This window comes from Camelina sativa, chromosome 7 (genome assembly GCF_000633955.1).
Source record: "Camelina sativa cultivar DH55 chromosome 7, Cs, whole genome shotgun sequence".
Lineage (NCBI taxonomy): Eukaryota > Viridiplantae > Streptophyta > Magnoliopsida > Brassicales > Brassicaceae > Camelina > Camelina sativa.
In genome coordinates this window covers 14,651,872-14,677,204 of record NC_025691.1, presented here as the reverse complement: position 1 = coordinate 14,677,204, position 25,333 = coordinate 14,651,872, and the positions used below count along the sequence as shown (strand labels likewise).

Sequence of the window (25,333 nt, the reverse complement as noted above, 5' to 3'; positions counted from 1 at the left end):
CCGTACTCTTTCATCAACATAGCCTATGGAAGAGAACAGTTTGGAGAAGGTTACAGTTCGAAAAACATAGTGGAAGTCTCTGTTGTGGCTGAGATAGTCTCAAAGCTTTACTCAGGTAAACATAATTTTTGATTCTTGATAAAGTCTTGAAAGTAGTAGAGTTTGTTGTTGATTCTATGTTTTGTAATGTAATATTTTAGTATCAAGAAAGACGGGTAGATCGATCAGCGTAGGTGTGATTTCACCTTACAAGGCTCAAGTGTTTGCAATCCAAGAAAGGATAGGTGAAAAGTATAATACTGGAGGGTCATTCACAGTAAGTGTTAGGTCCGTAGATGGGTTTCAAGGTGGTGAAGAAGATATCATAATAGTCTCAACTGTTAGGTCTAATGGTAAAGGAGCAATTGGTTTTTTATCTAACCAACAAAGAACTAATGTAGCACTGACACGGGCGAGGTATCTTAACACTTTTCCCAAACTCTTTGATGTTCATGTGAAACCGTTTTGGTTTGTTCTTTGAGTCAGTTCTTGTTGTTTGTAGGTATTGCTTATGGATTCTGGGAAACGAGGCGACTTTAACGGGAAATAAATCAGTGTGGAGGCAGTTAGTAGATGATGCGAAAGCAAGAGACTGTTTCCATGATGCAGAAGATGATGAGTCATTAGCTCAGTGTATTGAAAGATCAACTACAGCACTTGATGATCTTGATAAGCTTCAAAACAAGAAGCTTATTTCATTCGAGAATTCGATATGGAAGGTACGTATGATGTATAACATAATTTACTTTGCTTAATTAATCCTCTGATCTTTTATTTTTATGTTCCAACAGGTTTGGCTTAGCTATGAGTTTTTGAAATCTCTGGAAGCAATAGCAAACTCTGAAATTAACAAAAAGGTTATGAGGTTTTTGGAGAAGTTATCTAATGGGAAGGAGCTTCAACAAGAGGTTGAGGTAGAGTGTGAGGATCTGTGGAGGCAACAGGAGATTGATGATGGGCTAAGCCTCATTTGGGCAATAGACATTTTCAAGAAAAACAATCACCATGTCCAAGTTTTGAAGATCTGGCAGGTTCTGCAATCTTCTGATGTTTCTCGTGCCACAGAACATCTAGAGAAACATTACAGGAGATATACGAGAACCAAGATTAAACGGTGCAGATACGTATGCTCTCAAGGGTGAGTTAGTTAAAATTTTGTGTCGTTTAATTAAACTGTCACTGAAATATGAGGAAATTATGTATTTCTGTTTTCATATGTTGATGCAGAGATTTAGTTATACCGATGAAATGGCCGGTAGATTCCAGGTCTTGCACGAAGAAAGATATCGTAAGCGATGTTTCAAGATCGTTTGCATTGCTGAGTGTTGTGGAGGAGGAGGAAACTGTGACTCCAAACCAATCAGGTAAAGTTTATTCAGGAGTTTCATATAATAGCAAATTTAATTATATAGAATTATAGATTATTGATTCTCTGTTTTTATCTGTTTGCAGGAAACAAGTGAAGATGAGTAAAGTGTGGAAAATTAGAAGAATGGTTCTACTTTCAACATCTAAATCATAAGTGAACTTTGACTGTTTCTGTTTGTTTATTTTGTGCTTTGCTGTGAACTCTTTTCCTTCGTTTATCTTTTGCCATTTTTGTGTTCGAAATACTAATGGGGTTTTGTGAGGATTCTCAAGCCTCATCCTTATCTCTTGAAATTTCTTGGGTTGCGGATTTAGCGAAGCTCCTTATGGGCTGTGTATTAAACTATACACTCGTTGGGATTCGTCTCTTAATTAATCAAGTTGAATACAACTTTTGAATAAGCTCCATGTAGACACTTGATACACAGAGACTCAAGAAACGTAGAAACTTTTTCCACAAGTATTGTTGAATCCTGCAAAGTATCAGCACAAATGTAGTGACCGTATTGCCCTGTCAAATGAAATGCCAAGTTGCATCAGTGACTTGAAACTTTTGCTGCTTCTTGCCCACGTAATCTCTGTAGACAGGGACATACTTATCTTGGTTTTATCGGCTAGACCAATTTCTTGCCCATGTAATCTCTGTCGGTGTTTACCTCATGGATTCAGGCACCAAAACTCGTACGTGGAAATGAAAGATCACAAAGGTGGAAACTTGAATCTCATCAAGACTGGTCTTCAGGGCGCAGCAGCGATACATGAGCTATTNGATCGTTTGCATTGCTGAGTGTTGTGGAGGAGGAGGAAACTGTGACTCCAAACCAATCAGGTAAAGTTTATTCAGGAGTTTCATATAATAGCAAATTTAATTATATAGAATTATAGATTATTGATTCTCTGTTTTTATCTGTTTGCAGGAAACAAGTGAAGATGAGTAAAGTGTGGAAAATTAGAAGAATGGTTCTACTTTCAACATCTAAATCATAAGTGAACTTTGACTGTTTCTGTTTGTTTATTTTGTGCTTTGCTGTGAACTCTTTTCCTTCGTTTATCTTTTGCCATTTTTGTGTTCGAAATACTAATGGGGTTTTGTGAGGATTCTCAAGCCTCATCCTTATCTCTTGAAATTTCTTGGGTTGCGGATTTAGCGAAGCTCCTTATGGGCTGTGTATTAAACTATACACTCGTTGGGATTCGTCTCTTAATTAATCAAGTTGAATACAACTTTTGAATAAGCTCCATGTAGACACTTGATACACAGAGACTCAAGAAACGTAGAAACTTTTTCCACAAGTATTGTTGAATCCTGCAAAGTATCAGCACAAATGTAGTGACCGTATTGCCCTGTCAAATGAAATGCCAAGTTGCATCAGTGACTTGAAACTTTTGCTGCTTCTTGCCCACGTAATCTCTGTAGACAGGGACATACTTATCTTGGTTTTATCGGCTAGACCAATTTCTTGCCCATGTAATCTCTGTCGGTGTTTACCTCATGGATTCAGGCACCAAAACTCGTACGTGGAAATGAAAGATCACAAAGGTGGAAACTTGAATCTCATCAAGACTGGTCTTCAGGGCGCAGCAGCGATACATGAGCTATTTAAATGCTTGTGCCAACTTGAAGAGTGTGAATTACTGGTTGTCTTGCAACACAAGGGACTGTGTAATGATGTTCTAATAGGAATTGACTGTTACTTTCTTAAAGCAGACAAGTTTTTGTTTTGTTTTGTTTTGTTAATGCAGCGTCGTCCATATCTCATTCGTTGCAAATGAATTTGGTTTCTTCAGTCAGGGAACAAAACTCCTTCATGCCATGGTTCTAATTTTTAGTCTATTTGTTATGCAAGATTATATACGTAGATTGTTTTGGAGTACTGTCTACTTTTATATGTACTCTTTAAGTAGTTAATTTTTTTTCGGACTCTTAATTCTTAAGTATAGTTAGAGCTCAATGATCTATAACTAATCGGACAAAGTACTGTGTGTAAATGAACATGAGTAACCGAATGTTTAAAACTAATTCTCCTAGATATACAGTAGTATTATGAACAGCATCTTGAAGAACATACAAAGATCCTCACAATTAAAATATAAAGTCCATTTAAAATCTGCAAACAAAAAATATCACTACTCTAACTAAAATTTAGTTATCTAATTATTATACCAAATTTTTAATTTAATTTAAAATCATTACTTATCTAAATATTGAACCAAAACAACCCAAATTTAGATCATTTTCACTTTATAACTAAAATTCATAATTTATGTCATTTTATGTGTTTATAATTATATAATTAATCATTAAAATATGTAAGCAACTTAAAAATATATTTAAACTAATCTACAATATTAATTAAAATATTTACTAACCATAATAATCTAGGAAAAAAAATTCTATTGTAATGTTATTCCAAATATATTTTTTTTTTCAAATTAAATTACTAAAATAATATCAGATCTTGGCTCATGATCTTAGAGGTCTAAATCTAAATAAATGTTTTTTTCCCCACTAACGGTAATTTTTCCTCATCCAAAATTTCTATTAATATAGAGAAATAATTTGTGAAAAACAAAATTATGAATTATTTTGTAGAACATGTTTGAAACTTCACATAAATTTCAATAGTTTTCCTTAAACTTTGCACACTATTTCCTTAAACTTTGCACACTATTTCATATCTTAAATAAATCGTAAATAGTATTAATAGATCGTAAATTTCAATGAACTTATTTGTGACCCTGGTAAATGAAGGGAGATTCATCGCAAACGTACTCCTTGTTGGACAAAGGCAAAAGTATAACAATCAACTTATGTGAAGAAGTTTTCTTAATAAACTTTTAATAAGAGTATGTATATTTTTATTTTTTGCAACAAAAATAAGAGTATGTATATTTAACATTCATAAACTAAAACTGTATCATAAAGTAAGATGTTAAAAGTAAAAGAATCAAATTATTTAATGAATCTCTCATATAGTCATATACAACATATAATAATGTTATTTTCAAAAATAAGTTATGTAAGATTCAGTAGAACTTATTTATGCTATATATATATTATATAATATAGTGCATATATTTTTCTTTGATATTTTTCTATATAAATGGTTGTGCCAACTTGAAGAGTGTGAATTACTGGTTGTCTTGCAACACAAGGGACTGTGTAATGATGTTCTAATAGGAATTGACTGTTACTTTCTTAAAGCAGACAAGTTTTTGTTTTGTTTTGTTTTGTTAATGCAGCGTCGCCAGCACCTCCGTCCATATCTCATTCGTTGCAAATGAATTTGGTTTCTTCAGTTAGGGAACAAAACTCCTTCATGCCATGGTTCTAATTTTTAGTCTATTTGTTATGCAAGATTATATACGAAGATTGTTTTGGAGTACTCTCTACTTTTATATGTACTCTTTAAGTAGTTAATTTTTTCCGTACTCTTAATTCTTAAGTATAGTTAGAGCTCAATGATCTAGAACTAATCGGACAAACTACTGTGTGTAAATGAACATGAGTAACCGAATGTTTAAAACTAATTCTCCTAGAACATGTGTAACTGAACATGAGTAGTCATTATGAACAGCATCATGAAGAACACACAAAGATCCTCACAATCAAGCTGATATTAATTTCTCTCCAGTGCCTCCATTAAAAAAAAAAAAATGCATATTGCTGTTGTCTAAAATTTGTCATATGAATATAGGATGTAAATATATGTTTTGGTCTTCACCTAAATTTTGTTTTAATAGTTCCCGCTATAAAATCCATCATGCCAATTCCGTGGTGAATCACCTCTAAATTAAATTAGCAAGAGAAAGCTATCGAATCATGTAGTAAAAAAAATCTTTTGAGACTTGCATAGAAATTAATATGCATGCAAACAGATTGGGTCGGTAAAATACAAATTACCGAGCGTCAATGACCGATAAAGTGATTTGGTTAAATGTACATTCATCGTCGCGCTGTGTACTTGACGAAGAATCAGCCTCAAGAGGACTTCTCCCAACGCAAAAACCAGGCCGTTTAGGCTGAGGAATAGCCGTAGTTTCGCTTCCAAGCATCACCATTACCGACGACATCACTGGTCTGTCTTGGGCACGTTCTTGAACACACAAGAGACCAATTTGTATACATCTTAAAATTTCATGTGTCTGGGACGTTGATGATGAAGAATCTATGTTGGTCGGATCTACAATCTCTAGCCCTTTTCCTTCCTTCCAATGCCTCCACACCTGTACAATAAAGGATGTAATCTTTCTTTATTGTTATAATAAGATTATGGCATAACAATATCGAATTCGAGAGGATTCTTAGCTTACAAAACCGAGGAGATTAAGATCACGGTTTGAGTTGTAAAATCCTTTATTTCTCTTGCCACATATAATCTCTAGAAGCAAGACTCCAAAGCTAAAAACATCCGACTTCATCGAGAATATCCCGTCCATTGCATATTCTGGAGACATGTAGCCGCTACATGATAAAGAATAAACTCATAAGTGTGGATTTGAGATTTAAAAAAAAAAAGAAAACTCTTTGTTTTTGGAGATTGGCTTACTAAGTTCCGACCACCTTCCTCGTATTAGCTTCTATCTCCTCCCGTCCAAAGATCCTAGCCAACCCGAAATCCGAGATCTTCGGTGTCATATTTTTATCAAGCAATACATTACTTGCTTTCAAGTCTCTATGGATAATCCTACACCGTGAATCTTGGTGAAGATATAGAAGTCCTCTAGCAATACCATTGGCAATATCAAATCTCTTCTGCCAATCTAAGTTAGAGCGTCTGGTTTTGTCTACAAATGGACCACAACTAACAACATGTTAAATTATTACCAGAAATGTACAATTGTCAGACAAAAAACCTATGTTGAGTGACTAACCAAAGAGATGAGAATCAAGGCTTAGATTCTCCAAATACTCGTAGATCAACATCTTCTCCCCCTTATCAACACAACAACCAAGAAGACGGACAAGGTTTATGTGCTGAAGCTTTGCAATTAGTCTAACTTCGTTCATGAATTCATCGGTCCCTTGAGAAGACATTTTCGATAGTCTCTTTACCCCGATTTCTTTTCCATCAAGTAACCTTCCCTATTACGACACATTATTTATTATATAATGAAACCTTGTGCAGTCATAGATTTCTTTAAGTTTTGAATGAATTTTACCTTGTAAACGATACCAAAACCACCTTTTCCAAGCTTGTTGGTGTCAGAAAAATTGTTTGTTGCCATGGCAACAGCTTTAAACTCCATCAAAGGAAGATCTAGATCTTCTATATTGTTTTCTCTGGATATGTATCCCTTGCTTGATGTTACCATTTCATTCATTAACGTATCCTGGCTTCTCACTAAATCAACTATTTCATTCATACATAAAAAGAAAAAGAAAAAAATCAAGACATAATTCACTGACAAAAGTAAAGGAAATGAAAGCTATTGATTGGTTTACCAATAGGTGTGTGAATTGCTGTTGATCGCTTCTGCCTCTTTTTCCAAAAACGGAAGATGATGAAACTGAGAAGAAACAAAATGCTCACTCCTATACTCGAACCTATGATTTTTTCATATTTGGTTCTCTTGTCCTCTGCAATAAAAACGATGCATATATTTTCGTCTAGGTAAGTTGTCAAACAATCTATAGTAAATAAAAGTAGGAGCTATAAGCTCCTAAAACCGTCTACATAGGATTTAAAACAATCTATCGAGATTTGACATATCACTCATTCACATTTTTTTAAATTTCAAGAATTTTCTATATTGAGAATTATTTTAAACAACCTATCATGATTTGACATGTCATTCATTAATATTTTTCAAATTTCCAGAATTTTTAGAAAAAGGAAAATTTTAAATTTATGGAAATAAAAGAACTATGCACAATATCCCACATCGACTAGAAAATTTTTAGACAATGGTTCAGAACTAGTATAAATAAGATTAATATGCTTCCAACAACGAATGAGCAGGAAAACTTGATTTATCAGGCGTCCAATTTTAAAAATTTTATTCGGTTTGATCCAGTTTTTTATTTGATCAAATTAAGACTTTCAAAAGTTTCAAAAAATATTATAATATTTAAAATTTTTAAAAATTTAAATATTATAAATAATAAAATTTTTAAAAGTTCTTAGCTTTTATTTTTTTTAAAATATTACAATTTTTTAATTTTAAAAGTTTTAAAATATTGAACCTTTTATATATATTGAAACTTTATAAAAGGTTCAAATTTTACCTTTTAAAAGTTTAAAATATTATAAATATTGAGGTAAAACATAAATTATCTTATTTATCTATGTTTGTGCTTTTTTATGAGTTGTAAAACATATTTTTGTGTATGATTTTATAGATGAGTTGATATTTTTTCATTAATTTTTTATTTTTGGGTCTAAGGAAAAAGGATTGACATCGCAAGACCTTGATTTGATGTTTGAGTCAAGTTTTTGGGTTTAAAGAAGAAAAATGGACGACAAACACACATATTTTATTAGCTATACATAGGCATGACCATAGTTACGGTTGTCACGGTTATGGTTTATTAACCATCAGTTATGGTTAGAAATTTTGTTTAACCTTAATCATAACAGTTTAATAAACGGTTACGTTTAAATACGGTTCCGGTTCAAGCGGTTACGATTATATAAGGTTACGATTATTTGATAATATGAATGGTTGATATTATTTGATGATATAATATAATTGATATTATTTATTTATAATTAATGTGTTCTTATAGTGTAATCATATTTCTATATATTATATGATTCATATTAAATAAATAATTATTAGTATATTTTATTATGTTTTTAAAATATTATAAACCAGGTAAGGATTTTGGTTTGAGAAGTTTCTAAACATGTGGATCTAAAACCAAATAACTATATAGATGAAATTATCAATAATTGGGTGCATGTGTTGACTATGCTGGTCTCAATGAATTTCATAAATTTTATGAGAAAAGAAGTGATTTTGTTCTTGTAATTTGATGGGTTAACAAGTTGTGTGGTAGTCTAAAAAAAAGGTTTTTCACGTGAAGAAGTTGATGAGGAAGAAGAAGACAAAGAGTATAACGAAGAACAAGACTGTAAATGTAACGATGACAATTACCACAAAATTTGTTAATGAAAATGACAAAAATAAATATGAAGAATAAGAAAACATTGAATAAAAACACGAAAACATAGGTGGTAGAAATCAATTAAATATGAAAACGAGTTAAATTTATTATTATAAAATTGTTTCGTTTTTCTGGTGGTCAAAGAAATGGTTTAGGATATGTGAGGTCATCAGTTTGATTTGCCTCGCCTGGACGTCGAGTTAAATTCATGATTTTTTATGAGATTTGATTTTATAACACAACTGATTTTTTTTTAAAAAATTGTGTATCAGAAATTTATTTTTTTTCCTTAATACTAATTAAGAATTTTTTATAAGATAATATTTTATTACCATCATCAATAATATCTAATTTTCATCAAAATATATCAAATAAATCCATGCGTAGCGTGGGTTCAAAATCTAGTAAATAAAAAACTTCAAAGTAAACTTTGTTTTACTTTTGATCAAATATATATATTTTTTTTGTTAACCAAACATTAAATTAGAAAATAACTCCGAGGTTGGCTGCCCATACCGGAGGAAAAAAGTTTATAAAAGAATTCACAGAAAGTAAATTTTGATCAAATATTATACAAATGTAAACAAACTAATTGTTGACAAAAAAATAAAAATAAAAATAATTCATTTTTTTTGACATAGTTTCTTTTGGTATTGGATCTATCTATGGTTAAACCATACTACAATCTTTTGACATATATTATCTTTTGTGAAGCATAGTAATATTTTCGCTCGACGCTCCAATTAACTTATTACATCGCGATTTTTATGATAATTTAAATTTACAAAACCACTAATTAAATATGTGATGTTCTAGTAGTAGTACAAGGGGTTAATTATTTACTGCCTTAAGTTTAATTCTCTTTATTTAGACACTTAACATGAGTTAAAGAACCGGAATACCATAATTTATAAGAAAGAAACTTCTCATTGTAATTTTTTTGTTCTCAATAGTTCTTGCTACTGGGCCTAATATTTTAATTTATTTTTAAGCAGTAAGATAATTCTTTTTCACCCTTGTAAATTGTAAAATTCATTTAAGACCTTTCCTAGAAGAGAGTTCCTTATTTATTATAAAGTGTTTTGGTTGGCAAAAAAAAAAAAATGGACAACATCAACTTAGTCAACAAAGAAAAAAAACCTCTCTTTGAAAAATGCGAAAGCAGAAGAAAGAACTAACCAAGATCAGCAGCGGCTAGTCTAACGTAAAGATCCTGGCCTCCCTTAGCAAAATTTCGGATATCTAAAATCTCTCCGTTCCAAATCACACAACCGGACCCGCCATCACGAATATCTGCGTTAGCGAACGCGGTACAGTTACAATCTTTTAGACACCTCTCTTTACATACTTTCAAACTAACTCCTCGGTCCACAATTGTCGCATTAGTATCTGGCAGTTTCAACCTCTTCAACCGCGCAAACCCATCTCTACCGTCACAGCTCAGCCTCGTCTTCCTCATGCAACCACCGGAACCATCTCTCAAATCCCACGCTTGCTCATCCATTGGCTTAAACCCTTTGATACAGTTACAAATCGGTAACGTGTTAGAATCGCAATAACCGAAGTTCCCACACTCTTTGTAGTTATCGCATAGGTCCTTTGGTGAGTACCATAACTGTTTCCAACTCTGTGTTGTCTCAAACCAAGTCAACCGTTGTAATAACCCCGCGGAGCTTAGGCTTAACATGGAGTACATGTTGGTTTTGTTGATTCGGTATGAGTAACTCACTTCCTCCTTACTCGCTGTGAAGTTGTAAACCATGTAATCAACTTGTTTCGTCCCCGGTACGCTGCTAAACCGGACTCCGTTCCATGGACCGCTCCGGTACATTATGGACTCTTTGCCACATACGTAAAACTCAGGGAAGTCTCTATTTTCGAGTTTGGTCGAGAAATCACCGCTTGATGGATCATCTGTGGTTTTCCAAGATCTCAAGATTCTGTTGAATCCGGTTTTGCGATCCCATCCCAGTTTCATCTCCGGTAATAACGTATCTGTCGGAAAATCGAAACTCTGCCACAAGAATTTATTGTTGGAGTCTCTGAGCACGAAGTTACCATTATCAAGAAGCTCCGCAACCACTGGTGGTCTCACGCTTCCTCCGGTTTGTTTCGTCGACCAAACTGGCCTATCGGATTGATCGAAAAGGACGAGGTTATTGTTGGACAGTTTGAGAGTTCCGTTGGAACTAGTGAGAGGATTGTCTCTGTTCGCAACCCATACGTAAGTTCTCTTAGGGATTATCTTGTACCAAACCCCGAGATACCAAAGCGAACTTGATGGGGGATTGAAGAAACCGAGCTCGAAGATTTGACTAGGAGATATAATGGTTTTGTTGCTTGAGATAGTGAGAGATTCTGTGGTAGACAAAATGTTTGCGGAAACAGAGAAAGCAAGAGACAGAACTAAGATGAAGGTGTAAGAATAGTGGTAGTTTGGTACACTTCTCATCTCTCTTTCTCTATGGTACTTTCTTGCGTTCTGTTTTTTTTTTCTCTCTTGAGGAATTCTTTTTTTGCGTCCTATTACTATATATATTTTTTAATAATCTTTTATCTTAAGACATTTCAGACATTCTTTTTGTTAAATGTGTGAACGTTATTTTAATGATATGTCTCTCTATATTACTGTCGACAATATTTCATTTGGTCCTCTTGTTCGCATTTGAAATATCTATGTCACTATAGAGTTGACCTAGCAAATGAAAAGACAATAAGTCGTTAAATTCACAATTATTTATTAATGTGTTTTTGTAATTTTCTTCGTATCTGACCTTTCTTCATAACTGACCTTTCTTCGTTTACTCCAAAAAATAATCTCGTCCAGTCAACCCTTTGTTCGTTTGTGTATTTCCAATTCGCAATAAATAACTCTCTTTTTTTTTTTTTTGGACAAAATGAATATGGAATTTTTAACTTATTCAATATTGAGCAGACCTTCGAGAATTTTTTTAAATTTATTTCGCAGAGTTTTGCGTTTGATGTTCTTCACTCTAAACGCTTGACAAGAAACAAGGCATAAACGCTTCACTCTAAACGCTTGATGGATAGTTGTCACAGAAAAATAGCATGGAAACATTGAAAACCATTTAGCCTAAATAGTGTTTTGAGTCTTTTGACGGCAACAAACAAAAAGAAAAGAAAAGAAAAAAAGAAAATTCCGCAAGAGCTTAGATAAAAAGAGAGTTTAAATAACAACGTTTAGGAAAGTACTGCAAGACCTTAGATAGTGGAAGAATAAATGGTCGAAGAAACAACTTCAAATTCAATCTCTACATTCAAAGTGCCTTCCTTGTCCAAATAAGCTTCCCTAAGCTTCGCCATCGACAAAATCTGATCATGGCCAGGACCTATGTTTGATTCATCGTGCCAGCAAACAACTGTAACAAAAAAATCAGAATATTAATAAGCATGCATATTATTAAAATCTCAGACTCTAAAGATAGTTTCATCTTACAGTGAGATTCTCATTATTGTTGTTATCTATAATAAAAAGGCATTGGATTCACATACATTTCTCTGTGGCGTGATTGGATCCATATGGGTCTAGAACTCGGAGAACACCACGGGTGTAAATCCTCTCATCCGACTTTAACTTTTCATTATCTGCTAGATAAAAAAAGATGGAGATACATTTGCCGTCTGATGTAGAGAAGCACTTTGGATTCAACTTGAATACCCTATGAGAACAAATACACATTACTTGTTATAGATCTATTACTTGTTATATATTGAAAATAGTAAATACTTTTATAGACTCACCATTTCCTTCCTCCCATTGGAAAGCTATTGGACATGTAAGGACTCTCTCTCAGCGTCGAGAAATTCTTAACTCTCCAGGAAAACTTGGGATTATAGAGTTTTTCATCAAAAGAAACGACTTCCCTCTTGGTAAAAGGTGAAGCAACCATCACATCAACACTAAACTCACATTGTTCTCCCTCAAAGATATATCCATTTTTAGGGTCATTGAATATTCCAAGTGAAAGCACTTGTGGTAATCCCCACACCGTTCTTAATGCATTGAACCGCTTTACTTCCACATCTAGAGATGTTTAGATATACATATTATCAATTAATTTATATATATATATATATACACAGAAAGAGAGTGTGATATTATGTTATGTCTGGGCAAACCTTGAATAGAGAAGTATTAGTTTGCTTTCTTGTTGTAGACGAAGAACACAAGATATGCAAAAACCTCACTTGCTGATGTGGACATGAGGCTTGTGTCATCAAATTCAACATACATTGAAACAAATCCATTTCCATTGTCTTTTTCGTTTCCTTTTGGGTATAGAACCAATCTCCTACAAATTTTTTTTGGAAAAATAAGTTACAATATATTTTAACTGAAGTAGAGAAAAGAAACCATAATTGTGTAATTGATAATGATGTATGTAACAAAAGATCACGTACCAGTTGTATCCACCGGACAAGAAACGACGGGATTTGTATATGTCGCTATTAAGCTTCGAGATTTTGTTGATCTTGAGAGAATAAGAAGAAGGAGGATGCTCTCTCCATATCTCCACAATTGTAGAATCTGCTGCGCATGTACCCATTCTTACACAACCACGACCTTAATTATCCTCCAACACTTACGTTACTTAAAGATTGTTAATATATTGAGAGAAAGAAAGAACTGATAGTGGTGTAAAGGAAGGTGAAGCAATGTCTTTAAAGATCATAGAGACGTCACCGGAAAACGAAGAGTCGTGCGTGACAATGTGACATCTGTCTAAGCATGTACAAAAAAGTTAACACTCCATGTCTAATTTACGCTATTAGTTACTATTTTATTTGTTGTTATTATTTTCTGATTTTTGTTCCATTTGCTCTTATTTAGGCTAGATGGGCCTTGATTTATAGATAAATTTAAAACCCAATAACATCAACAAATACCAAAACCTTGACCAAAATCTCTAAACCGGTTAAGCACAAAACAAGCTTCGGAATTTTCATTATTCAATAGGCATGTTTTTGGACTAAGGAGAAGAAGGAACCGAGAAGTAGCTTAACCGTGTAAACCAGTTTAATATTGAAGAATAATTACTTTATATAATAAACAAGACCCTTAGCTAAACCAAAGAAATATAAAAAAAGCCCCAAAGATAAACCAAATTGGAACCTTTAGGAGTAGCAAGTCTCGATCATTTCTTCTCTCTTCCCTCCAGTTTCAACTCGTCAATGTCCCCTTCTAGAAACCCTTGTTCCCCCCTGTCTCCCAAAATCAAACTCTTCAGTCTCGGAATAATCAGTCAACTCTGACAACAACTCCAAATCAAAGTTAGCGGCTACAATTTCGTCGCATCATCTTCAAATTTTCATTGCCTCGTACTGTAATGTTCAAGCCAATGTAGAGTTTAGGGTTTTTTCTTTCTTTTCGATTTGAATCGTAAAACCCTAGACGTATCGTTTCCCCTGAAAGAACAATTCGAAAAAAACCTTACTTTACCTTTCAATGATTCATGGAACTCATAAAAATCCTTCCTTTTACTCTGTCTTAGTAACCTTTGAGGCTTTTAGCGTAACAAGTTTTGGGTTTTAAAGCTCACTTTTTTTCCTTTTTCTAATATTCCAGATTGAGAAATTGAGTTTGGTAACTGTATTATCAATGCCAAGAATGCGTATTGAAGGAAGAGATTTAGTCGATCTTGTGTTTTCGTGGTCTCTTGAAGAAGTACTCAATGTGGATCTTTACAAAGGACAGGTTCTGTTTTATCTTCTTCTTGTGTCTCTTGTCCATTCTAGTCATCAACAGAAGCTTATCTTTCTATAGAGTAATCTTTTTTATTCGATTGCTTTCAACAGGTTGAGAAGATTCATATGGAGTTTGAATCAACCGGAGACTACTTCAAGTCCTTTATCCCTCCACTAATCGAAGAAACACATGCCGCTTTATTGTCGAGTATGAGGAAGTTGTGGCAAGCACCTGTGGTTGAAATAAGCTACATTATGCAAACTGCAGAGTTTAAGCTTCCTAATGACTTGTTTTATAAAGTGCGTTTGAGTGGAATGAGTAATACCGTTAGTGATGAGGCTAGTACGAAGTTGATGCCTAGAGATCTCATTGCGCTGACAGATCAAAGGCCAAATCGTGTTGATGATGCCTGCAATTTTTCAAATGAACCTTATATAGTTGCTTTAGTGTGTAAGGCAGATCCAGACAGGCCTAATAATGTCACTATCTTGGCTTCAAAACCCGTTTTCGTTGAGGATGTCCAGAGGAAGAAGAATGTGAAGATAGAAAGCCTTTTCGGTATTCATCTGGTCAATTTAACTACTAATATTCGTACCTGGAACGCATTGCATCCTGGTGTAGAAGGTGCAAACTTGAATCTTATCTCAAGAGTCCTTCAAAGAAACAGTGAGGTAAACGATATGAATTAATTCTTTTAACAGCTTTTGATGTTTGTAATCATATTATATATTTGTTACTTCTGCTTGTGTAGGATGAAGGATTTTGTCTTCCCTGTCTACAAGAAGGAAGTGATGGTCTTGCTCCTCGTCGTTTTCTGAAGCTGAATCCTTCACAAGAAGAAGCAATACTGAGTTGTTTGGACGTAAGACGATGCTACCACACGAATACCATCAAACTGATTTGGGGACCACCAGGGACAGGGAAGACGAAAACAACAAGTGTGTTCTTGTTCACACTTCTGAATGCGAAATGTAGAACCTTGACATGTGGTCCAACGAATGTTTCTGTCCTTGAAGTGGCGTCAAGAGTTCTGAAACTAGTCTCTGGATCATTGAAGATTGGTAACTACGGTCTTGGAGATGTAGTTTTGTTTGGGAATGATGAGAGGATGAAGATTAAAGATAGGAGAGATCTTGTGAACATCTTCATTGATGAGCGCGTTGATAAGCTTTACCCATGTTTTATGCCTTTTTATGGGTGGAAAGCTACTGTAGATTCCATGATACGTTTACTTGAGGATCCGAAAGGACAATATGATGAATACTTGGAAAATCTGGCGCGGGTTTACACTGTGAAACGGAAAGACACTGGTTCAGTCTTCAAACGCAAAGGACATGACCTAAATGAAAATATAGCAGCACAAGTTTCTGATTTTCAGGGGAAAGATAAACCTTCTCCCTCATTTCGGGATTATCTTCCAAAAAGATTCTGTGATCTTAGGAAAGATCTGGACCTTGTTTTCACAACTTTTTGCACACATTTGCCTACTGCTTTGCTGTCATCTCAAGCCGCAACACGTATGTATGAAGCTATTAACCTTCTCAGAGATGTTACAATTTCAGCTACACCAGATGGTGTAACTGGTGAAGGACTAAAATCTGTCCTAATTGCTAATGGAGAAGAATGTGACAGACTCAACAGACATTATATGACGGTAGATGATGATTATCTAAAGCTGTTAAGATCGATCCCTGAGATTTTCCCACTTCCAGCTGTAAGTGATAGGCATCATATTAAAGAGCTTTGCTTGGGGCACGCTTGCCTGCTTTTCTCTACAGCATCATGCTCTGCGTGGTTATATACCGGAACACCGATACAACTTCTTGTGATCGATGAAGCTGCTCAGTTAAAAGAATGTGAATCAGCCATTCCTCTGCAGCTTCCCGGAATCCAACATGCAATTTTGATTGGAGATGAGAGGCAACTTCCTGCAATGGTCGAAAGCAAGGTAAGCGACTCTGTGTCCTCGCAACTCACTTCTCCCTCTCCTTAACTAACCTTTATTTCAAAACTATACAGATTGCTCTAGAGGCAGAATTTGGGAGAAGTCTCTTTGAAAGACTGGCTCTTCTTGGACATAAGAAATACATGCTAAACATCCAGTACCGGATGCATCGCTCGATAAGTATCTTCCCAAACAAAGAGTTCTACGGAATGCAGATTCTAGATGCTCCAATGGTCAAGCAAAGAAACTATACGAAGCAATATCTTCCTGGAGAAATGTATGGACCTTACTCTTTCATCAACATAGCATATGGACGAGAAGAATATGGGGAAGGAGAAGGATGTAGTCTGATAAACAATGTTGAGGTGATTGTGATCTTTGATTTTATACAGTTGGTAAAGAAGTCTTAAAAAAGTTGGTCTCTCTTTGGTTTTGGTACAATGAAACACTTTTTTTTTTGTTTATTAAATGCAGTTTCAGAGAAAACAAAAATACGCATAAACGCTGGTGTTATTTCCCCTTATAAGGCTCAAGTAAGTGCAATCCAAGAAAAGATTCATGAAACATGTAGAGGTGATGCAGGTGGACTCTTCTCTGTGAGGGTTCGCACTGTGGATGCGTTTCAAGGTGGCGAAGAGGATATTATAATAGTTTCAACTGTAAGGTCCAACGGTGTTGGAAGGGTTGGATTCCTTGCAGACCGCCGAAGAGCAAATGCATTACTCACTCGAGCAAGGTAATTTAGGCATATCTCATTTCTTTGGTTATTGCAAGTGAATGTGTCTATATTATTATTTGTGTTTTTCTATAGGTTCTGTTTATGGATACTTGGAAATGAAGCAACTTTGATGAATAGCAAGTCTGTGTGGAGGAATCTGGTAAAAGACGCAAACGAACGTGGCTGTTTCCATAGTGCCGGAGAAGACGAGTCACTAGCGCAGGCTATTGCTTGTGCGAACATTGAGTTTAACCAGCTTGACAGGCCACTGAACAATTCAAAATGGAAGGTAATAATTTGATTTGTGTTCTTTTGGTTCATTCTCTTTCTTTGAGACTTGACTTTACGCATGTGAAACAGCTTTGCTTCAGCGACGAGTTCAAGAAATCTGTGGGAGAAATCAAGAACCCGGAGATTTACAGGAAGATAAAGAATTTCTTAGAAAGGATATCACAAGGTTGGCTTAATGAAGAAGAGACGGAGAGAGACAATCTGGTTTCTTCCTTGCAGCTGTTAAAACAAAGCAAGATCGACAACATTCTAAGGCTCATTTGGTCTGTAGACATTCTTAAAGAAGACTTTTACCATGTCCAAGTTCTGAAGATTTGGGATGTTGTGTCTTCGTTTGATGCTCCTGAAGCTATAAAACGTCTAGATGAAAGCCATACAAAATATACAAAAGACGAGATAGAAAAATGCAGAGCCAGATGTACCAGAGGGTGAGTGACATAACATCTTATTACTTGTAGTAAAAAGCATTGTTTATCTGATTTTTCACATTGATGCAGGGAAATAGTTGTACCCTTGAGATGGTCTGCTGAGTCTACAAATGGCATACCTGAAAATAGCTCGGTGGCTTGTTCAAGCGATGTTACGGAGAAAACTGAATCACTCAACCTCGTGGGAGAAAAGTTTTCTTCAGTACCATCCAAGTAAGTTAATGCTTGTTTATGATATTTCAAGTACATTGAGCAAGATCAAAACACTCATTGATTCTTTTTGTATGCCAACATTACAAATGGACGCGTAGTGACTCTGTGGAATTAGAACCTCTCGAAGTTGAAAATGAAGAGCAAGATATCGAAGTAGATCAATTAGGGGATCTTTTCGCCTCCAAACTTTCTCTATGACATGGTTTCCTCATATAAGGATTTTTTTTTTTGTCGAATATGTTCAATAGATTCATATGTACTTGATTCTTTTTGTTGTAAATTCGAAAATATGTTTCCACTATGTACTGCTCTAAGGTCCCAACAGAGATTAACTCTAGGAAATAGCATATAGAATGCAAGTTGTGTATCAGTCTGAATCAATATTTTCTTCTTCCTATTTCCTACATTCGAGATACTCTTATCGTTTATATATTGACTCGAGGACATCTTACCAACGTCAAGTTTTGCTTACGTGATCCAAAATCTGTAGGCTTCACGGACTTTTTGGAGGCTAGGACCGAAGCAACCATTATGGACTATGGAGTGATCTTTCGTGGCTGACAAGAGAAACTGATACGTACCATCACAATTTTTTTTTTATCATCTAAAATAAAAATTTACCATTCACTATTCAAAACATGTTTTCGTACAACAAATGATATCCATGAAAGCCAATTAATGGGTAATTGTTACTAGGAGTTCTTCAGCAATTTTGCAGTAACTTTTTGCAAATTTTTAGTATCAATTTATTAATTTATAATGACTTTTGTTATATAATTTATTTCTTTAGATGGAGATAAAACAAACAACCATTTGCCTTGACTGTTTCTAATCCTCCAAATTTCAAATTAACAGAAAATTATGCATTCATACCAAAAATGATAAACATGGACGATATTAATGATATGAAATCTAATAGAATATGAATGCACGATTAAAATGTAACTATCCATATTCTTCAGCAATTTAGCAGTAATATTTTGCATTTATTAATTTCCAATTTATGGAACGTACGAGTGAATATTTTAATTAAAAAGATTTAAACACAACCATTTGAAGCCTTAACTGTTGGGATTCCTAATCTTATTAGGTTTCATTTCAAATTTCAAACGTTCACAAGATATTATGTGACTCGCAAACAAACCAAAAAGTAAAACGAAAACGAAGAGAAGAGAGCAATGGCTAATATGTTTAGCTTTATTACCGGAGGAGCTCCTCAACTTGAGCGCCATCAGTTTGTTCTCCATCGTCGAACTCAAAACATTTCCGTAGCATATGCAGTGCTTGGCGCTCGTCTGTTTCCAACCCCTACTCAAGCCGCCCCCTCATACACCTCAATCCTTCTAGGAAGCGCCATCTCCACCGCGGCGAGTTTCTCTCACGCTCTGCCTTTTCCCGGGTCACCCTCTCCTCCTCAAGCCAGGGCTGGCTGATCACAATCAAGGTGGACATCGACTCCGGGAAACTTTATCTCCTCGATTCGCTACTACCGAGTGTCGCTATGCGACATTCGTGTGAGAGCCTCCATCTTTTGGATTTCACTATCTTCGAGATTCGAGAAGCCTACAAAGTTCTCGACTGGCAAACGAGAAGAGAAAAAATCTTACATTCAAAAGAGTGACTTTGTCAAAGACGAGAGAGGAGATCAGCGGGTTCTTGAAATCCGCTGCGATGGGAAGATTAATTAAGTACTGGAAAGTTAAAAAAATTAGGTTATGAATTCTCTAACATTATAGTTCACAAGGGGCTAACTTACGTATTGGATACAACAGGCATTGTTTTGTGGATTAGTTCCAAACTTGAAATATGTAGCTACGGACCTCCAGGTCCTCGGTCCTCCACTTGGTGATCTGGAGAGATGACCTTTGTGGAGTCCTGTGGAGAGCTTTATATTGTCGACTGCCTCTTTCAAGAGAATTATCGGAAGAGAAAAGCTGACTTCTTGTATACCATGAAAAATGATTGAGGTTAAGTCCTTGGGAGACAAGGCATTTTCGATCATGGCTGACGATACTTGTTTCTCGGTTTTGGCTCATGAGTTCTACGGATGTCTTGAAAACTCTATTTACTTCACCGAGAAAAGACAGATCAAGGTGTTCAAGAAAGGTAATGGAAGTAGCATCGCTACAATGTCGAAATTTCCTCAGGCTTGTTTCCAAATGGCTGTTCCTAGCTAGTTTTCTCTGAATGTTGTTTAATTAGGTCAAATCTACTTTCTTTATAATTTAGAGTACCAGTCATCTTAATAAAAAGCACCTTTCCTTTCTCCTCATTTTTGGTATAGACAAAGCGTATTATGCAGAAGATGTTACATGCATGGTTATGATAAATGTTTTCACAAGAATTTACTTAAGTAACACATATATTGGATCTTCCACGAATATGTTTGATCATTAATGATTCTGAGGCGGCCACTTAACTAGTTTCGCTCCTCTTGATACTTTATGTAAAACATTAACAAAACTGTGCTTTTTGTAAACTTACACACAAATATGTCAAAACATTTATTTGTTTTGTTTTATAGATACGTACATGATAAACTTAAAAAATATATATATATGTAACCAGAACAAATCTCACTTGTAAACTACTAATATATGCTGATAACCCAAGATATATCATGTTTTAATTAAGTACTTCTTTTTAAAATGCAATGTATGATCAATCTAAACAATGGAAATGGAGTAAGAAATATTAGACATAATGGTAAATATAGTTAGCATTCGATTTCCTCCTAATTATATTCTTGTTTCCCCAATAAAATTATTATTCGTCTGAAGGAAACGAATGTTGATTAGGAGAAAAAAAAAAAAAAAAAACCCAATGCTCTATACGTCAAAGAAACCAATGTTCAATTTGAAAATAAAATATGGTGCAATGATTGATTCTTGATAACATGTTATGTTGTATTGTTTTTGAAACCGAGATTGTTATTTTCTTACTTGTTCTACCAATGCAGATGCTCTTATAGTTTTAATAGTTTGCAAAATAATTTTTGGCTCACATATATCAAGTTAGGCTTGGGTTACATATATATGTACGTACATATATCAATTTAAAAACCTAATACAAAAACTTAACTGAAGGATATTTCAGGGTATCTTTCAACAACAAAACTAACCCCTATAAAATATATGTGATGTACGTACTGTGAAAAAGGGTGATGTACGTGTTAATTTCAAACATGAACTATATGATCAAGCTTGATGTCGTCGTTTGTCGTGCTAACGTTGGAGGTGATGATGATGCTTTTGTCCATAGCTTCCCGATCCGATTAGGGTTTCAGAAGAAGACCAATATCTTGGGCGAGGGGTCAATTTTTTATCAGACAAGTTTTACTTCAACTTCTCTTTAATTTCAAGCATCATCTAATATGTTCAAAATCTTTTTGGGTAAAGGGCTTTCGTAGTTGGTCAAATGTTTTTGCGGTCAATCGTCCTCATGGTAGTCTAGTGGCAAAACAATCTACGTATATGATAAGTTCCTCCTCCATTATTCTCAACCTCAAAACACTTTCTAGATCTTCCTCTTAAAACCATATAGAAGGCAAATCTGATTTCGTGGTCTCAGACTCAATCGCTACTGATTTGTTTTTTTGTTTTTTCCTTTTTAGTTAGGCCTACGTACATATATCAGTTTAAAAACCTAAAACAATTATTCAACAATAAAACTAACCCCTAATACACATGTGAATATGTAATCGATGTAAGTACTATAAAATATGTACGTGTTAAATTCGAACATGAACTATATGATCAAGCTTTATGTCTACATCAATATAGCATGTGCATATATAATACTGAAAAACTGATTTCGCTATATACATGATTAATCTACCGAAACAAGTTTTAGCAGCTTTGTATTTATCATAAACTTTTATTTTTAATCTTGATCAGTTTGTTCCACAAACAATTATTCAGTTATTTCATCACTCCACTAGACATACAATTTAGCTAGGTTGCATGGAAACGGAAACGGATACGCGGAAACGAAACATTTCGAAAACGGAAAACGATTTTTTTCAAAAATTAAGTAATAGAAACATGTAGGAAACATATATATACATATATATATATATATGTCTATACAAATATATATATATATAGATATAATAAGTCTCCAAACATAAAAACCATATTAAAAAAATCTGAAACAACACAAATTCAAAACAGAAATATTAAATAGTTTAGTTAAAAGTAAAACTGTAAAAAAAAAAACGTTCAAAATCAATTTTTTGACCAGCATCGCCATATATTTAGGGATTTAAACTTTTAAGCTACTAATTATATTATTTTGTTTTTCATTATATGTATCATGAATACTTATATTTTCAAATTATTTATTTATTAAATTTTGAAATTATAAAAAAGAGTTTTCGTCGTGTTTCCAAAACGGAAACGGAGTTTCCATCGTGTTTCCAAACAGAGATTTTTAGGAATCGTGTTTCTGTGACTTGTTTTCGAGTTTCCACGAGTTTCCGTTTCGAAAACGAGAAACACACCTCAAAAAGAATTTCCATGCAACATAGCAATTTAGGTCTCATGTAAATAAAGTCAATTTTCTAATAAAAAAATATCTATACATTTAATGCTACAAATTTCCAGTCATACAATACTTTCCATACCAAATAAAAATTGATAAACATGAGAAGCTAAAAGTGGTAAAATATCCAATGGAATAAGAAATGAATGAAATGTATTTATTAAAAAATCTCCATCAACTTTGGCAGGATCAGGTTTCTTTATAAAGTACAAACGTTGCCAATATATTAATATTGACTAATTGCAAACAAACCAAAATAACGAAACAAAAGAACAACAGAGAAATGGCAGATTGGTCTGAATTACAGGAGGAGCTCTTGTTCTTGATCGCTGTTCGATTGTTCTCCGTGGTCGAACTCAAGCGCTTCCGAAGCATATGCAAATCTTGGCGCTCCTCCGTTCCCGGCAACTACGCTCACTTCCCGAACAGCCCTCTCTTCTACGTCAACCAACTCCCAGAAATCTCTCTCTCCCAATGGTTCAGCCTTGTCAAGATATATCTCTCACGTGCAGCCTTTTTCCATGTCACCCTCTCCTCATCCCCGAGCCAGGGCTGGCTTATCAAATCCGGCGCTGACATCAACTCCGGCGCTGACATCAACTCCGGGAAACTCCGTCTCCTCGAACCACTCTGTCGCCGTCCGATGACACATTCGCTCACGAGTGTTGATCTTTCGGGGTTCACTATGTCAGAGATTCAAGAATCCTTTGCGATTCGGAAGAGAGGATTCATAAGAGTGGTGCTTGTCAAATTAAAAAAAGGAGAAGCTCATCATAATCGGATTCTTGGACTCAGCAGGTTCGGGGAGATCAAGCACTGGAATAGAAATAAGTGGAGAGTACTCAGAAAGATGGCTGATCATAAATTCTCTGACATTATAGTTCACAAAGGACTAATGTATGCCTTGGATACACGAGGCGTTGTGTGGTGGATTAATTCTCGTCTTGAAATATGTATGTACGGACCTCCAGTTGATGATGACATCACATATAGCCTACCCGGAGACAAGAGCTTTGTGGAATGCTGCGGAGAGCTTTACATTGTCGACCGACTTTGTAACAGAAAAGCTGGCGTCTATATTCCGAATGCTGAAACAGTTGGTTTCAGAGTTTATAAGTTTGATGAGGAGCTAGGCCAAATGATGGAGGTTAAGTCTTTGGGAGACAAAGCATTTGTGCTGGCTACCGACACTGGTTTCTCTGTTTTGGCTCATGAGTATTACGGATGTCTTCAGAACTCTATTTACTTCAAAGACGGCGAGAAAGAGCTTAATGTGTTTAAGCTAGACAATGGTATTGGAAGTAGCATCACAACAATGTCCCAGTTTTCTCAGAGTTGTTTTCAAATGTTTTTTCCTAGCTTTCTCTGAATCTTGTCAAAGCTACTTTCTTTATATTAAGAGTATCAATCATCTTTAATAAAATCTTTACCTTTCATCTTCATTATCGGAACGAAATTTATCTATGTATCAAATGGTGTTGGATTTATTGTTGGATTTACTTCAATCTAGTAGAATTTGTTTTGTCGAACCTGCCTAATTTTTTGCTGAATCTTACACATTTGTTTTGTACCTTACATATGTTAATTTTTAAGACAATTTTGTTTTTGTTTTACAGTAGCATATATAATATCATAACATTGAATACTACTTCACTTAATGATAAAATTTAGGTTAATATATACATAGATAAAGTTCAAATGTTTTTCTTGACATTGTACTTTATAAGATAGTTGTAGTTTATATACGTTATCTACTCCCTTATAATTTTATTGTAATTACAGTAGCAAACGATAGCTCACTCATCTACTCCCTTAGAAGCAGAAACCAAATCACTATTAGCATCTCTTCAACAAGTTTGGATTCATACATGGTTTCAGATCGGTGTGTATTTTACGCGATTGTAAAATTCTTATCAATACGATATATAAAAGGCTCCTCAAGAAACAATGCACTAAGGCCTTGTCCAATGGTGGAAACGGAGATGATTTTTCAAAAAAATCTCTTATATAATAAAACGGAAGTACACAACATTTTTTTGTATACTATATAATTTTAATAAGTTGGTTACAAATAGGTTATAGATTAAGTTTTATATTATTTGTATAGTCTGGATTTATTGTTTCCAAAAATCTTAAAAGAGAATATTCTAAACTGTAACAACCCATCCCGTGGACCCCACTAGCTCCCCTTAGCTTGCTCCCATAGGCCCAAAGCTGGCCCTGCAGGGCATCGATCCTAACCCCTCACTGTGGACATCTAAATCAACCAGTAGGTTACTGGTGCGCCAGGCGTTCCTCGAACCCTGGTCCCCACCCTTTAACAACCTTCCCACAAGACAAGTTGCCACCAATTGACGACAACCCTTCCCGCAGACCCCACTAGCCCACCACTAACCGCCCCAACGGACCCCAAGCTGGCCCTGCAGGGCATCGATTCTAATCCTTTACTGTGGATATCCCAATCTACCAGTAGGTTATTGGTGCGCTAGACGTTCCTCGAACCCTGGTCCCCACCCTTTAACAACCTTCCCACAAGACAAGCTGTCACCAATTGACCTGCATGTCCTGTGGGAAGGTTGTTAAAAGGTGGGGACCAGGGTTCGAGGAACGTCTGGCGCACCAATAACCTACTGGTGGATTTAGATGAATAGTTTCTATCCATAGTGAGGGGTTAGGATCGATGCCCTGCAGGGCCAGCTTGGGTCCGTTGGGGCAGCTAGCGGGAGGCTAGTGGAGTCTGCGGGACGGGTTGTCACGCCTCCTATCTCTTCTTTTGTGCTTTTGTCGACATTGTCATCAGAGGGAGGGAGAGATTGAGAGATAACTCTTGGTTATTTGTTGTAAAGGAGAAGGAGATCAACCTTTTTTCTTAGAGTAAAGAGAGAAACAGAACTGTCAGGGTTTGGAGAAAGAGGATCCGACGGGTCAAATCGTTTCGAAAGGTATTGATTTTTGATAGGGTTGTAGCTAA

General features: G+C 35.1%; 3 protein-coding genes, 1 long non-coding RNA gene and 2 pseudogenes across 5 annotated transcripts in view; 4 read left to right on the top strand and 2 right to left on the bottom strand.

The window, feature by feature from the left end:
- The window catches only part of LOC104701176 (helicase SEN1-like), a 5,070-nt gene extending 3,375 nt beyond the window's left edge, over positions 1–1,695 (top strand). The window contains exons 5-9 of one of the 2 annotated variants that reach the window (XM_010416825.2): positions 201–456; positions 542–758; positions 831–1,177; positions 1,267–1,403; positions 1,492–1,695. In XM_010416825.2, coding sequence (XP_010415127.1) covers positions 201–456; positions 542–758; positions 831–1,177; positions 1,267–1,403; positions 1,492–1,502 — 968 coding nt within the window. In that variant the 3' untranslated portion in view covers positions 1,503–1,695. The remainder of the gene's footprint in view (positions 1–200; positions 457–541; positions 759–830; positions 1,178–1,266; positions 1,404–1,491) is intronic. The other variant, XM_010416822.2, reaches the window with a different exon arrangement.
- LOC109125633 lies at positions 2,179–2,528 on the top strand. The gene is made up of 2 exons (XR_002032739.1): positions 2,179–2,236; positions 2,325–2,528. It is a non-coding gene; the product is annotated as an uncharacterized LOC109125633 (long non-coding RNA).
- Positions 5,237–11,028, bottom strand: LOC104701174 (receptor-like serine/threonine-protein kinase SD1-7). The gene is made up of 7 exons (XM_010416820.2): positions 9,698–11,028; positions 6,854–6,988; positions 6,571–6,761; positions 6,283–6,493; positions 5,958–6,195; positions 5,722–5,872; positions 5,237–5,634 (listed from the first exon to the last, which is right to left on the bottom strand). The coding sequence occupies exons 1-7, from the start codon at positions 10,968–10,970 to the stop codon at positions 5,308–5,310; spliced, it is 2,526 nt and encodes an 841-aa protein (XP_010415122.1). The 5' UTR covers positions 10,971–11,028; the 3' UTR covers positions 5,237–5,307.
- Positions 11,741–13,086, bottom strand: LOC104704622 (annotated as a pseudogene).
- LOC104701173 lies at positions 13,637–18,034 on the top strand (annotated as a pseudogene).
- On the top strand, positions 22,646–23,731 carry LOC104704621 (putative F-box protein At1g65770). The gene has a single exon (XM_010420675.1). The coding sequence runs from the start codon at positions 22,646–22,648 to the stop codon at positions 23,729–23,731; it is 1,086 nt and encodes a 361-aa protein (XP_010418977.1).

Coding starts and splice junctions, on each gene's coding strand:
- LOC104701174 (XM_010416820.2), bottom strand. CDS start 10,970: ATGAGAAGTGTACCAAACTACCACTATTCTTACACCTTCATCTTAGTT. Junction 6,989..9,697: donor ACTAGCCGCTGCTGATCTTG/GTTAGTTCTTTC, acceptor TTTTTATTGCAG/AGGACAAGAGAACCAAATAT. Junction 6,762..6,853: donor AGCAATTCACACACCTATTG/GTAAACCAATCA, acceptor TGAATGAAATAG/TTGATTTAGTGAGAAGCCAG.
- LOC104704621 (XM_010420675.1), top strand. CDS start 22,646: ATGGCAGATTGGTCTGAATTACAGGAGGAGCTCTTGTTCTTGATCGCT.